This window comes from Heterocephalus glaber, unplaced genomic scaffold, assembly GCF_053883595.1.
Source record: "Heterocephalus glaber isolate CG9 unplaced genomic scaffold, H.glaber_assembly_v1.0 deba00001744, whole genome shotgun sequence".
Taxonomy (NCBI): domain Eukaryota; kingdom Metazoa; phylum Chordata; class Mammalia; order Rodentia; family Bathyergidae; genus Heterocephalus; species Heterocephalus glaber.
The window spans coordinates 3828623-3840980 of record NW_028258450.1 but is presented as its reverse complement, the minus strand read 5'-3'; the positions used below and the strand labels follow the sequence as shown (position 1 = coordinate 3840980).

Below are 12358 nucleotides of genomic sequence, written 5' to 3'. Positions count from 1 at the left end.
CAGTCCAAGACCCACTTTGCGCCTGTGCAGGGCCTCTCCTGTCCCGCCTGGCTTACAGCGGAGCCTCAGGTGGCTGCGCTCGCTGCTGGCCAGCGGAGGCGTTGCGGTAGGGACTCGGCAGTGCCTCTGACCGGCCTTGCGCTCTTGTCCGGAAGCACGGCCACCAGGATCTCACGACATCGGGGCTTTAACCCAGCGAGGGAGGGCGGGTATTATTAAAGCAGTGATCAACAAATCAAACTCAATCCCCCAGCTCCCAAAGCCGGGGCCACTTCTGTATTGGTGGTCTGGGGTTCCCCAGCCCCTACAGAGCCTAAGGAAGAGTGGATGTCGGCAAGTGCTTGTTGAATGACTACATAAATGAGAAAAGTGAGTCCTCTGTAGTCCTAGATATGCCAAGCTTACATACCTGTAATCCCAGCACTCTGGGAAAGCTGAGGCAGGAGGGATCCCAATTTGGACCCCAGCCTGGGCAACCTGTCAAGACTGTCTCAAAACTTAAAAAATTTTAAAGGGATAAGGCTGTAGCTCCGTGCACGAGCTCTGGGTTCAATCCTCGGTATCGGGGGTGGGTGTTGAGCAGAAAGCTAAAAATAGCGTGAGCCCTGCGGATACCTGAAGGGGTAGCGTTCCAGGAAGAGGAAACTGCAGGTGCACAAAGTGACCTGGGACACAGTGTGGGCTCGAGAAAGGAGTCAGGAAGGTGGGAGGGCTGAAGGTGAGGGACAAATCATCACAGCGGGCCACACTGTCATCTGCCCCCCGGGGCAGGAGCCCTGGGCGGAGGCTGGCCTGGCTCTCAATGGATTAAAGTGGGGGTTTTCAAGCTTTTCAGGTAGCTAGACAGATCCAGGCAAATAATTCATAGGATGGCAGGAGGAGAGGGAAGTTAAGGAGATCCAGTTGTCACACTGGTTTAACTGGAAACCTGTGACTCAGAGAAGGGAAGACAGTTCTCCCCTGGAGGGGCAGAAACAAAGGAGGGCTCCCTGACAGAGGTGTCACTTGAGTGACGTCTTGAAGGAAAATTTGGGTAACGAAGAGCATAAGCTTTGGAGCCAAGTAAAACTAAAATCAAATTCCAGCTTTCCATGTTCCTGCTGTGTAATCTTGGACTGACAAGCTCCCTTCACTGGGCTCAGCCTATAAAAGGAAGCATTGCACCCTATCTCTGGGTTGTTGTGAGAATTATCCTCTGATGGTTTGGGTATAATTTTATTGTGTTCTGATGCCCAGGGTTCATGCAACTGGAGTTTACCCCTGGGGTTATGCTAGCAGGAGGTGCTGTGGGACCTTTAATGGGTGGAGCCAAGTGAGTGGTCTTTAGGTCATTGGGGTCAGGTCCTTAGTTCTCATTGGCTGTTTGTGATAAAAGCAAGCCTGGCCCCACCCAGCTCTCTGGACTGGCATGTAATGATGGAGCTCCTGTCATGCTGTGGGTGGGTCTCTTCTGGGGTGGGTCTGCCATGGTAGCCTCACCGAGTCTGCCCTGTGCTGTTTGGACTTCCAGCCTCCTACACCATGAGCCAAACAAACCTCTTTTTTCATTGGTAGCCTGTGTCAAATATATTGTGATAGTAACAAACATGACTAATAGAGTCAGGCATGGTGGAGAGCACCTATATCCCAGCACTCCCGAGTCTGAGGCAGGAGGATGATTGTGAGTTCGAGGCCATCCTGGGCCACGTAGTGATTCCAAACCTGCCTGAACTACATAGCAGGACCTTGTCTCAAGAAAACCCAAAACAAAAACTACAACATGTTCTCCTGACGTGTCGCAGATCTCAAGTCTGAAGTCCAGGCACAGCAGGGCTGGGCCTCTCTTGGAGGCTTCTGGAGAGAATCCACCTCCCGGCCTTCCCTCTGGAGGCCACCTGTGTTCCTCGGCGGGTGGCCCCTTCATGTCACTCTGATCACTTCTGCCGCTGACCCTGACCTCCTGTCCCTCTCTTTCAAGGACCGATGTGCTCACATTGGGCCACCTGGACCACCCAGGACCACTGCCCCATCTCAAGACCCCTAACTTGGGCACATCTGCAAAGCCCCTTGGCCAGGTAAAGGAGTATGATGTAGACATCATTGGGGGCCACTGCTCTATCTGCTAGGGGTATGAGAGCCAGAACATGAGTGTGTGGCCTGGTGCAGGGGAGCCTTGAATGCCAGGCCGAGAGGCTTGGACGTGCCCTTTATTCCCATCAGCCTCCTGTCTCTTCTGCTCTGTTTCCCTGGTCCAAGTCATGCTCAGCTCCTGCTTGGACTTTGAAGTAGACTCCTTGCTAGGCTCCTCACCCTTCCCCACCATAGTGTAATCTCCTTCAGCAAGCAAAGGATTTTATTGGAATTTAAGGCAGATCGACATAACTTTTCTCAAAATTGGGTTGCCTAGTTTAGAAAAAAAAAAAAACGATGCTCAGTAAATTTAAGTTTCATGTAGACAGTATACAATGGTTAAGTATAAGTTTATCTTCAGTATTTCAGGGGACATGCTAGGCAAGAGCTCTAGGCCAGGGCTACACCTAGCCTGCCCCAGGGCCTTTGCACATGCTAGTCCCACTGTTTGGAACAACTTTGCCCCAGATATAAGCATGACTCCTTTCTTTCTTCTTCAGGATTTGGCTCAACTTTCGCCTTATCTGAAGGTCTTGCCAGGCCTACCCAGGCCTCTCTGTCCCCTTTAGGTATTGTAGCCTTTATCACCCTTGACTCAGTCTGCCCTCCTTTGTTGGCTTCTTGTCCATTTTCCCCCAGCAGAATGTCAGTCCCTGTATCTGTCCTGCTCACTGCTACAGCAGTGCCTCTGCCAGGGCCTTGCACACAGCTACCACATAATGAATGTTTGTTGAATGAATAAATGAAATGAAGACATCATTGACCCCCTGGATCCAGCTCTACCTGAAGATGGGCTAGGAGGTTACCAGCCAGGGTCTTCCTTGTCTACACTTCCATCAGTTCCTGGCCGGTGGACATCCTGCTGACCACACTGTCCTCCTGGTCCTGGGACTCCCGCAGGGCCCAGTGACACGCAGCGGGCAGTGACTGGCGGAGTTGAGCCCGCCCAAAATACAGGAAGAGGAAGGGGTTGAGGCAGCTGTGAGCAAGGGCCAGGCCCACGACCCAGGGCTCAGCCCGCAGGGCCCGGGCCAGGAGCACTGAGTTTGGGGCTGCTGCAGCCAGCACCAGCCCCAGCAGGTGGTAGGGGGCCCAGCACACAAAGAAGCTCACCACGACGGCCGTGCCTAGCGGCCAGCGACGTGAGGCCGCTTTGCGCAGCAGGATGCTGTGGCAGCCGACCACGACCACCAGCGGCCCCAGGAAGCCGCAGATGAACTGCACAGCGGTCACCGTGCCCTCCATGGTGGCTGAGCCACCATAGTCCACGCCACACACGAGCCGGGATGGGAAATGCTCCTGGTGCAGGCGGCGGTGCAGGGCCGAGGGCACCGTGAGCAGCAGGGCCGCTGTCCAGGCCACCCCCCGGGCCATCCACGCCCTGCGAGCCCGTGCCGCCCCGGCCCAGCCGGCCCACCCGAGCGCCAGCAGACAGAGGTCGGTGCTGAGAGCTGCCAGGAGCAGCACACGGGCAAACATGGACAGCAGCACAGCCGCAGGCAGCAGGCGACAGCCCAGCTCCCCGAATGGCCAGTGGCCACGGCGCGCCAGGGGCACCGCTAGGAGCAGCATCGACAGACAGCACAGCAGGTCGGCCACTGCCAGGTGCAGGAGCCAGGCGGCCCCGAGCCTGTGGCCAGCCCACTTCCTGGACACCCAGACCACCATGATGTTGCCAGGCACCCCCACCAGGAAGATGGCAGCATACAGCAGCAGCGGGGCCACACGGAGGGTGTCCATGGCCCGGCAGGCGCCACTTGAGCAGTCCACGGGGACATCAGGAAGGTCCCCGTAGTCCCCATACTCGACCTCGTAGTTGAGAGAGTAGTTCTCCATCCGCACCTCAGGTGCCTGGAAGGGAGAGGAACAGCAGGAGGAAACTGTGGGCCTGGGAATGTGGCCTGAAGGGAGCCCAGCCCATGTGCACCTTAGAAGCTTAAATATTGCCGGGTGTGATACCAGCACTCAGGAGGTGGAGGCAGGAGGATCACCATGAGTTTGAGGCCAATCTGGGCAACATAGTTCAAAGCCAGCTGAAATGCAAGTTTTTTTGTGTGTGTGTTTGTTTTTGGAGACAGGCTGTCGCTCTGCAATTCAAGCTGGCCTTGAACTCACTATGTAGCCCAGGCTGTCCTTGAACCTGTGGTGATCCTCCTGCCTTAGGCTCCCCAGTAGCTGGGATTACAGGTGAGTGCCACCAGGTCCGGCTTAGAAGCTGCTGTTTATGGAGCACCCTGTGTCACCTACCAGGCATTGCCCCACGTAGCTTTAAACACTGTACTGTGATCCACCAGCTCCCTGATCTTGATACTGTCTTGTTAAACCCATTCTGCAAATGAGCAAGCTGAGGAACAGAGGTTAGTAACTTACCTAAGATGACTCAGGTAAGCAGAAGGTAGCTGAGTTTCCAGCCACAAATGGTGCACACCTGTAATCCCAGCTACTGGGGAGGCTGAGGCAGGACAGTCTCTGGATTTAAGGCCAGCCTAGGCTACATATCAAGACTTTGTCTCAAAAAAAAAAAAAAGTGCTGAGTGTGTAGCTCAGTGGCAAAGCGTCCCTGGGTTCAATCCCCAGCACCACAAAAACAAAACAAAACCAAAAAAAAGCTGAGTTGTCAAACCACAAACCCTGCACTGGCCAAAAGGTCACGTCCCCAGATCTGAGCAGCAGCGGCATCGGCGGCAGCAACACCGGGCCCTGAGCAGGCCTGGGCTCTGTGACTCACCAACCTCAGTGGCGGTCGCAGCTGTCCCAGTCCCGCCCTGTACAGTGAATCACAGTGCGGCTTCCTCAGCTAACCGGCTGAGGGCCAAGCACTAGGGGGCCAGGACCCAGGTGCAGACCCCGCCCCGCCCTGCCCGGCCCTGAAGCCCCAGTCCACCCTTGAGCTCCGCAACTGTCACTGCCCAGAGCTCCTGCTGGAGAGGGGGCAGCAGGAAGGAGTGGGAGGAAGTTGAGACACTGCCCGCCCCGCCCCGCCAGGTAGCAAGCAGAGAAGGCCGGCCCGTGGCCCATGGTCTGTGTGTTCTAGCCTGGCGCTCTGCCACTGGCTGTTTTCACTGCTGGAGTAAAACACACACAGCTCTTCGACTCTCGAAAGCTGTGTGGCCTTCAGCGAGTCATCTCCCTCTCTGTGCTTTTCCAGTTCCTGTAAAGGGAGTCCCAGTAGACCTGCTGTGGAGGGTGCTGTAAGAATCAGCTAGAAGCTGGCTGTGGTGCACTCCTGTAATCCCAGCACTCAGGAGGCTGAGGCAGGAGGGTCACTATGAGTTCAAGACCAGCCTGGGCTACATAGTGAGTGCAAGGCCAATGACACAGTAAGACCCTGTCTCAAAAACACAAGGCCCGGGGCTGGGGATGTAGCTCAGTGGTTCCACCATCTGCCTTGAAAGTTCAAGGTCCACAGTTCGATCCCCAGTACCAAAAAACAAAACAAAACAAAACAAAAATACTGATAGATTCCTTGTTCTGGTATTGGGGAAGGAACCCAGGCAGGGAAAAATAGTACCAGACAATTCCATTCAGACTAAGCTCAAAAACAAGCAAAGGAACTGGGCCCAGTGGCAAACTTGTAGTCTTAGCTACTCAGGAGGCTGAGCCAGGAGGATCCCTTGAGCTCAGGAGTTCAGGGCCAGCCTGCAACATAGCAGGACCCTGTCTCTCAAAACAAAACAAAACAGGGGCTGGGATTTAGCTCAGTGGTTCCACTGCCTGCCTTGCAAGTGTAAGGACCAGAGTTCGATCCCCGGTACCAAAAAAAAGAGAGACAGAAACAAGCAAAGCTACTCTACATAGCACCAGGGATGGGAATGGATCTCACGATAGGGTTGGATACAAGAAAACATTCAGTTTATGAGAGTCACAGGGCCGGGTGTGGCTCAGGGGTGGAGCGCTTGCCTAGCATGCAGTTCCATCCACAGCAAAAAAAAAAAAAAAAAAAAGTCACAGAGCAGCCAGTTGTGCGCATGCCCTGCTCTGTGGCAGCTGACTGTCAGCTGTTGGACACATCTCAGGAAGGCCACTTGCACGGCAGGAGGTTGCTCACTGAGCAGGCTGCTGCCCTTTGACAGATTCCCAACCAGCTGCAAGAATCCCTGCAGGAGCTGGGTTTGGTGGCCCACACCTGTCATCCCAGCACTTGGGAGGCTGAGGCAGGGGGATCACCATGGGTTCCAGGCCACCCTGGGGTACATAGTGAGTTCAAGGCCAGCCTGAACTACTTAGCCAGACCCTGTCTCAAAAAACAAATGAAAGAGGCCAAGGTCATAAGACCTCTCCTCCTTCTTCCTTTACCGTGTCTTCCAAGTGGGTCCCCAGTTTGGCCCAACGTCACTTGGGAGCACCGTCCAGGCCAGCAGGCAGGACCCTGTGACCTGGAGTCTTGGCCCAGTTGCAGTGGGCAGATTCCAGTAAATGAGCCACGTTCCCCGGGCTCCACCGCCCCATGCCCGGAAAACCTTCCTGAGTGGGAAAACCTGGAGAGGTCTCTTTCCAGCCCAGGGTGTGCTTGTCCTGAGTTCCTCCTGTGACTCACATGTTCCCAAACAACAGGGTGGCAGCAGGGCTGAAGAGGGCTTAGGCGGGTGGAGAGCTGCCGGTGTCCCCCACCCTCCCACCCTTGTCTCTGTCTCCGTGTCCTCTACTTCCTGGAGGCCGGCGTGTGTGTGTGTGTGTGTGTGTGTGTGTGTGTGTGTGTGTGTGTGTGTGTGTGTGTTGACCTTCAAGGCTGGAGGTCTTGGCCAAGTTCAGATTTCCACGCGCACCAACTGGCCGTGCCTGTGCTGGGAAGCCACCCGCACTCACAGTGCTATCCCCAAGCTGGGCCTAGATTGTCCACCTGTAGGGTGGGTATAGTGATGCACACTTGTAATCCCAGCACTCAGGAGGCTGAGACAGGAGGATCACCAAGTTTGAGGCCAACCTGGGCTACATAGTGAGTTCAAGGCCAGCCTGAAAAAAAAAAAAACTGCAACAAAGACTAGAATGTGCTTAAAATGCATTCACACACACAATGCAGCCTTAGAAGGAGGAAGTGGCTGCAACCCCAAGTTCAGAAACTCTATCCTCAGCAGTTCTTCGGGCTTGTGTTTCTCCCTGTGCTGTGGGAATTGAGAGATATATTTATGCACCTGTTGTCCTTTAGGGAATAAAAACATGAAGTTAGAGGAAGTCATTTCTAAGTCAAGAGGCTGGGCCTCACCCTGTGACCCAGATGTCTCCCGTCCCCTCTCTGGGTAACGCGGTTCTGTGGAGCCCGGCCCCCAGGGGGACCATCATGCTCAACCCCACATCTGCATCCCAGGTGCCCTGGGCTCCGCCTGTCTGACCCTGGTGCCGGAGCAGGTGGCTCTTCCCTGGGGCCTGGGTGTGTGGTGGCCGAGGACAAGGTCCCTGCAGGCGAGGGGTGTCCTGGGGTTCCCGCTCACCAGCCATTTTCTCCAGAGGAAAACTCAGAATGAGCACATCCTAGAAGGGCGTCCAGCTGACAGTATGACATTGCCATTTTTATTACCATTTTTGTAGATCAAAAGTAAATTGCTTTTTGGTAAATCCACAGAGACAAAAAGTGGATTAGTGACTCCCAGGGGCAGAGGAAGTAGGGGAGGAGGAGCCAGTGCTAGAAATACAAGGTTCCCTTTGGGAGTGACAAAATGTTCTGGAACTAAATAGCTAACTAGCGAATGGTTGCACAACACGGTAAATGTACCAAGTGCCTCTTAAAATAAATGTTATGATGTGTGCAGGGTGTGGCGGCACACACCTGTAATCCCAGGACTCTGGGAGGCTGAGGCAGGAGGATCGTGAATTTGAGCCTAGCCTGGGCAAATTGCCAACTTAGTGAGACCCTGTCATAAAATTAAAGAAAGGCAGGGGAGGGGCCGGGGATTTAGCTCAGTGGTTCCACCACCTGCCTTGAAAGCACAAGATCCTGAGTTCGATCCCCGGTACCAAAAAAAAAAGGCAGGGGATGTAGCTCAGTGAGAAGGCCCTCCGTTTAATCCTCAGTAGCGAAGAAAAATTATATGGATGTACCACAATTTTTCAAAAGCAAAAAATACGTAACATATCTTTTACCCCCAAAAGAGGCTGAGTTTTGGCTTTTTTTAGGGTTTAACCTCCCAGAATAAGAGCCCGGCAGGGTGAGTGGCTAAGATGTGGAACCACAGTCCCTTTCCTCCTGAACAATATATATATATAATGTTTGATGCATGGAAAAGAATAGCTTAACACATGTACAAGTTACAAAGCAATGGTAAAACAAACATCTATGAAACCACAGTTCAGAATCTTTGAATAGCAAGGGTCACCTTCTGTCCTTTTTTGAGGGGACAAGGGATTAAACTCAAGTCTTTGCACTGAGCCACATCCCCACTTCTTTTTTATTTTGAGATAGGGTTTCACTAAGTTTAGTTTTGTTTTTTTTCAGTACTGGGGATCAAACTCAGGACCTTCCCCTTGTGAGGTAGTGGTGGTGCCACTGAGCTAAATCCCTGGCCCTATCACTAAGTTGCTAACTTGCCCAGGCTGGGTTCAAACTTGTGATCTTCCTGCCTCAGCCCCCCAGACTGTTGGGATTACAAGTGTGAGCCACCCTACCTGGCTTTTTAGTGGGTTTTCTGTTGCTGTGACTAAATACCTCAAACTGAGTGGTTTATAAAGAATGAAGGTTTATTCAGCCCACAGTTCTGGAGGCAGAGAGATTCAAAGTCGGGGGTCTACATCTATCGAGGGCCTTCTTGCTGGTGCCCACCAGGATATCGCATGGGGACAGAGCAAGCCCAGGTCTCTGTCTTGCCTGAGAAAGCCACAGATCATTGGGTTAGGGCCCCACCCCGATGGTCACACCGAACCTTAATTTCCCCCAAAATTCCCACTCTAAGTCCCACAGTCAGACACTGTTTCCACTTCTCTCTAGCTCACAGTGAGATTAAATTTCATCATGAGGTGGTGGGAACGTTCAAACCATAAAGTTTTCCTGGAAAAAAAGAAAAGATAAATATATTTGTTTTTGTGCATCAAGAGGTCACTCAAGGTCTTGGCCCAGCTCTTCAGCTCTGCCGCAGCAGCATGAAAGGGCTCATGGAGGGAATGGGTGTGACTGTGTTCCAATAAAACTTTATTTACAAAAACAAACCAGGGACCAGATTTGCTGGCTCCCTGCTCTCAAGTAAAGACTCCAAAGGCGGGAATGTTCAAACCACAGACTCAGACTGTCTGAATCACCATTGTTTGGCCCAGGGACACTACAGTGTGAGTTAGAGACTGTGACTCACAGGACTTGAAGGTCACTCTGCAGACTCAGAGGGCGAGAAGCCAGAGCTCCCTCTCTTAGTTTTAGAATTTTGTAGATGCCTTGAATATTAGAGGCTCCTGAGCTCTTGAATGAGGCAGGTTCTGGGAAGAGATGCTTTGTGCCTCTCTGTGTGTGTGTGTGTGTGTGTGTGTGTGTGTGTGTGTGTGTGAGAGAGAGAGAGAGAGAGAGAGAGACTAGGGATTGAACCCAGGGCTTCATCCTGAGCTACAAACCCAGCCCTTTCTTTTTTTTCTTTCTTTTTTTTTTTTTTTGAGTCAGGATCTCGCCAAGTCACTAAGTTGCCCAGGCTGGGCTCAAACTTGCAGTCCTCCTGCCTCAGCCTCCTTCAGTGCTAGAATTACAGGTGTGCACCATCACACTCAGCCAAGAAGTGCTGTGAGTGTAAAATTAACACCAGATTTCAGAGACCAAGTACAAAAAAAATGAAAATATATATATATAAAAACAAGACGTTTTTGTTTATTTCTCTTGCGTGTCAGGCTGGAACCCAGACTCCTAAGAATTTTTAAAATATTCACTATGTTTTGAAGATCAGATACTATCTTCAATCTATTCAATTAAATCAAATATAGTCCCAAAATTAACTTTAAGCGATCTTTCTGTTCTTTTTTCTTGCTCACCTGCTGGAAAATGTAGAAAGTTCTCACCCAGAGTGAGCCCGAGACACGGGGAAGGGTCTGGCTGAGGTCTGAAGAGCAGATGACCTGGGCGTGGTGGCGCATGCTGGTGATCCCAGCACCTAGGAGGCTGAGGCAGGACGATCACCATGAGTTCGAGTCCAGCGTGGATTACATATGAGTTCCAGGCCAGCCTGCACTACATCGGGAGGCCCTGTCTCAAAAAAACTCAAAGCAGATGGCAATGGGATTCGGGAACCGGGCCAGGGCAATTCACCAGTCCCCACATCAACCCTCCCCTCCCTCCCACTTCCTCTTCTGACCCTGTTGACTCAGCCAATTCCCCAGGCCGCAGATCTGGCAATTTCCTGACCTCTCAGCCAACTTCCCTCTCTGGCAGGGCTGCTCAATGCCAGGCGGAGGCTGTCCCAGGAGGGCACTCAGTCCCACCACGAGCGCCTCTGGAAGGCGAAGGGCCAGCTTTGAGGACCATGTTTCCTAGATTTTCTCCTAACATTGGCGGGGGGAGCACGACAGCGACCATGATGACGACACACTCCCCGCCTTCACCTCACCCTCCGGACCAGGATGGCCAGGCGATGGCCAGGAACGGAGGCAGATGGTGGGGATGAGGGGCGTGGTGGTGCCCACCACTTGTGATCCCAGCGCTTGGCAGGCTGAGGCAGGAGGATCGCAAGTTTTCTTTCAGCCTGGGCAACTTTATGACTTAGCAAGACCTCATCTCAAAAGAAATTTAGGGCCGGGGATTTAGCCCAGTGGTTCTGCCACCTGCTTCTCGAGTGCAAGGTCCCGAGTTCGATCCCCAGTCCAAAAAAAAAAAAATTTTAAAAGCACTGGGGATGGAGCTCATTGTGAGGGCCCTGGGTTCAATCCACTATACCCCCCAAAACACAGAGGGGCTCATTGGAGAGTGTGGAGAGCCAGAGGGGAAGTCAGGAAGGACTGCCTGCAGGAAGCAGCACATGGAGAAGGCCAAGTGGGGAAGGGGCGGTCTTGGAAAACCAGACTGAGCAGCCAGGAGAGCGAAGGAGAGATGAGGTGGACCAAGGGCAGGAAGATGGAGGGCTGGGGCCCACAGGGGAGGAGTGGGAAGAAGCCAAGGCCCCGATGGGCCCAGGCCTGAGCCACTGTGGACAGTGAGGGGAGGAAGAGGTTAGGAAGGATGCTGGGGTCAGGTGGTGTGAAAGAGAGAGGCTGAAGGTACCAGGCGAGGGCACAAGACCAAGCAAGGGCAGAGCTCCGAGAGAGCACGAGAAGGCGACACAGGCTGGGTGTGGGGCAGCCTAGGTCCAGCTGAGAGGGAGGCAGAGGCAGGAGGGTCGCGAGTTTGAACCCAGCCTAGGTTATGTGGTGACACCCTGTTTCAAGATGACATAAAAAGGCCAGGCTATAGCTCAGAGATGGGGTGCTTGGACCCTGGGCTCAGTCCTCAGTACTGGGAGGGAGAGAAGGAGGAAGAGGGATTTTTTTTTTTATGTTGATTATGTGTTTAGATAATAATATTTTGGATAAATTGAACTAAATAAAATATGATTCATTTTATTACATTTACTTACACGTTAGCTATCATATAGAGCAAGATAATATAAATACATTGAGTATTTGGGTTTTTGGTTTTTTTTTTTTGGTACCGGGGATCGAACTCGGGTCCTTGCGCTTGCGTAGCAGGCGTCGAAACCACTGAGCTAAATCCCCGGCCCATAAATATATTGGAATAATAGCATTCATGTGACTATATTAATACATTCAGCTATTTCTCCATTTACAATGAGATTACACTGAGATAAACCTCAAAGACATCATAAATCAAAAATTCACATACAGCAGCCCATGGTGGTCCACACCTGTCATCGAAGCACTCCGGAGGCTGAGGCAGGAGGATTGCTGCAAATTCAAGGCCGGTCTGGGCTACACAGTGAGATCCTGTCTCAAAAAAAATCCTAGGTTCCACCCTAGCAATAAACAAGCAAAAAACTCAACAAACCTCCCTTCCAAGCCCTCCTCCCCCCATGGCCTCTGGACCTCCGGCTTAGCCTCCCTAGGTCCCCAGGCAGCCTCCACCCTAAGTGCTGGGCCCAGTAGAGCAGGCCTTCCATCTCCATGACGCCTGGGGACCTTCGGCACACTCACGCCCTCCAGAGGTCTCCACTGTCATCGCATGCGAGTCTGCCTACGCGAATGTTTATCTCTGAGTTTGGCAGCCGGGCCCTTGTGCACGCCCGGCAAGTTCTCCGCCGCCCGGCCCCTTCTGTCTTCTGTTCTACGTCTTCAGTGCTCCACTAGAGAACCCAAC

The 12358-nt window shown here is 52.7% G+C and overlaps 1 protein-coding gene and 1 long non-coding RNA gene across 2 annotated transcripts; one reads left to right on the top strand and one right to left on the bottom strand.

Moving 5' to 3' along the window:
* Positions 1–17: 17 nt before the first annotated feature.
* LOC110346065 (uncharacterized) lies at positions 18–2865 on the top strand. The gene is made up of 3 exons (XR_002389842.2): positions 18–369; positions 1958–2054; positions 2610–2865. It is a non-coding gene; the product is annotated as an uncharacterized LOC110346065 (long non-coding RNA).
* Positions 2393–12310, bottom strand: C5ar2 (complement C5a receptor 2). The gene is made up of 3 exons (XM_004867062.3): positions 11910–12310; positions 10048–10174; positions 2393–3960 (listed from the first exon to the last, which is right to left on the bottom strand). The coding sequence occupies exons 2-3, from the start codon at positions 10147–10149 to the stop codon at positions 2935–2937; spliced, it is 1128 nt and encodes a 375-aa protein (XP_004867119.1). The 5' UTR covers positions 10150–10174; positions 11910–12310; the 3' UTR covers positions 2393–2934.
* Positions 12311–12358: the final 48 nt, after the last annotated feature.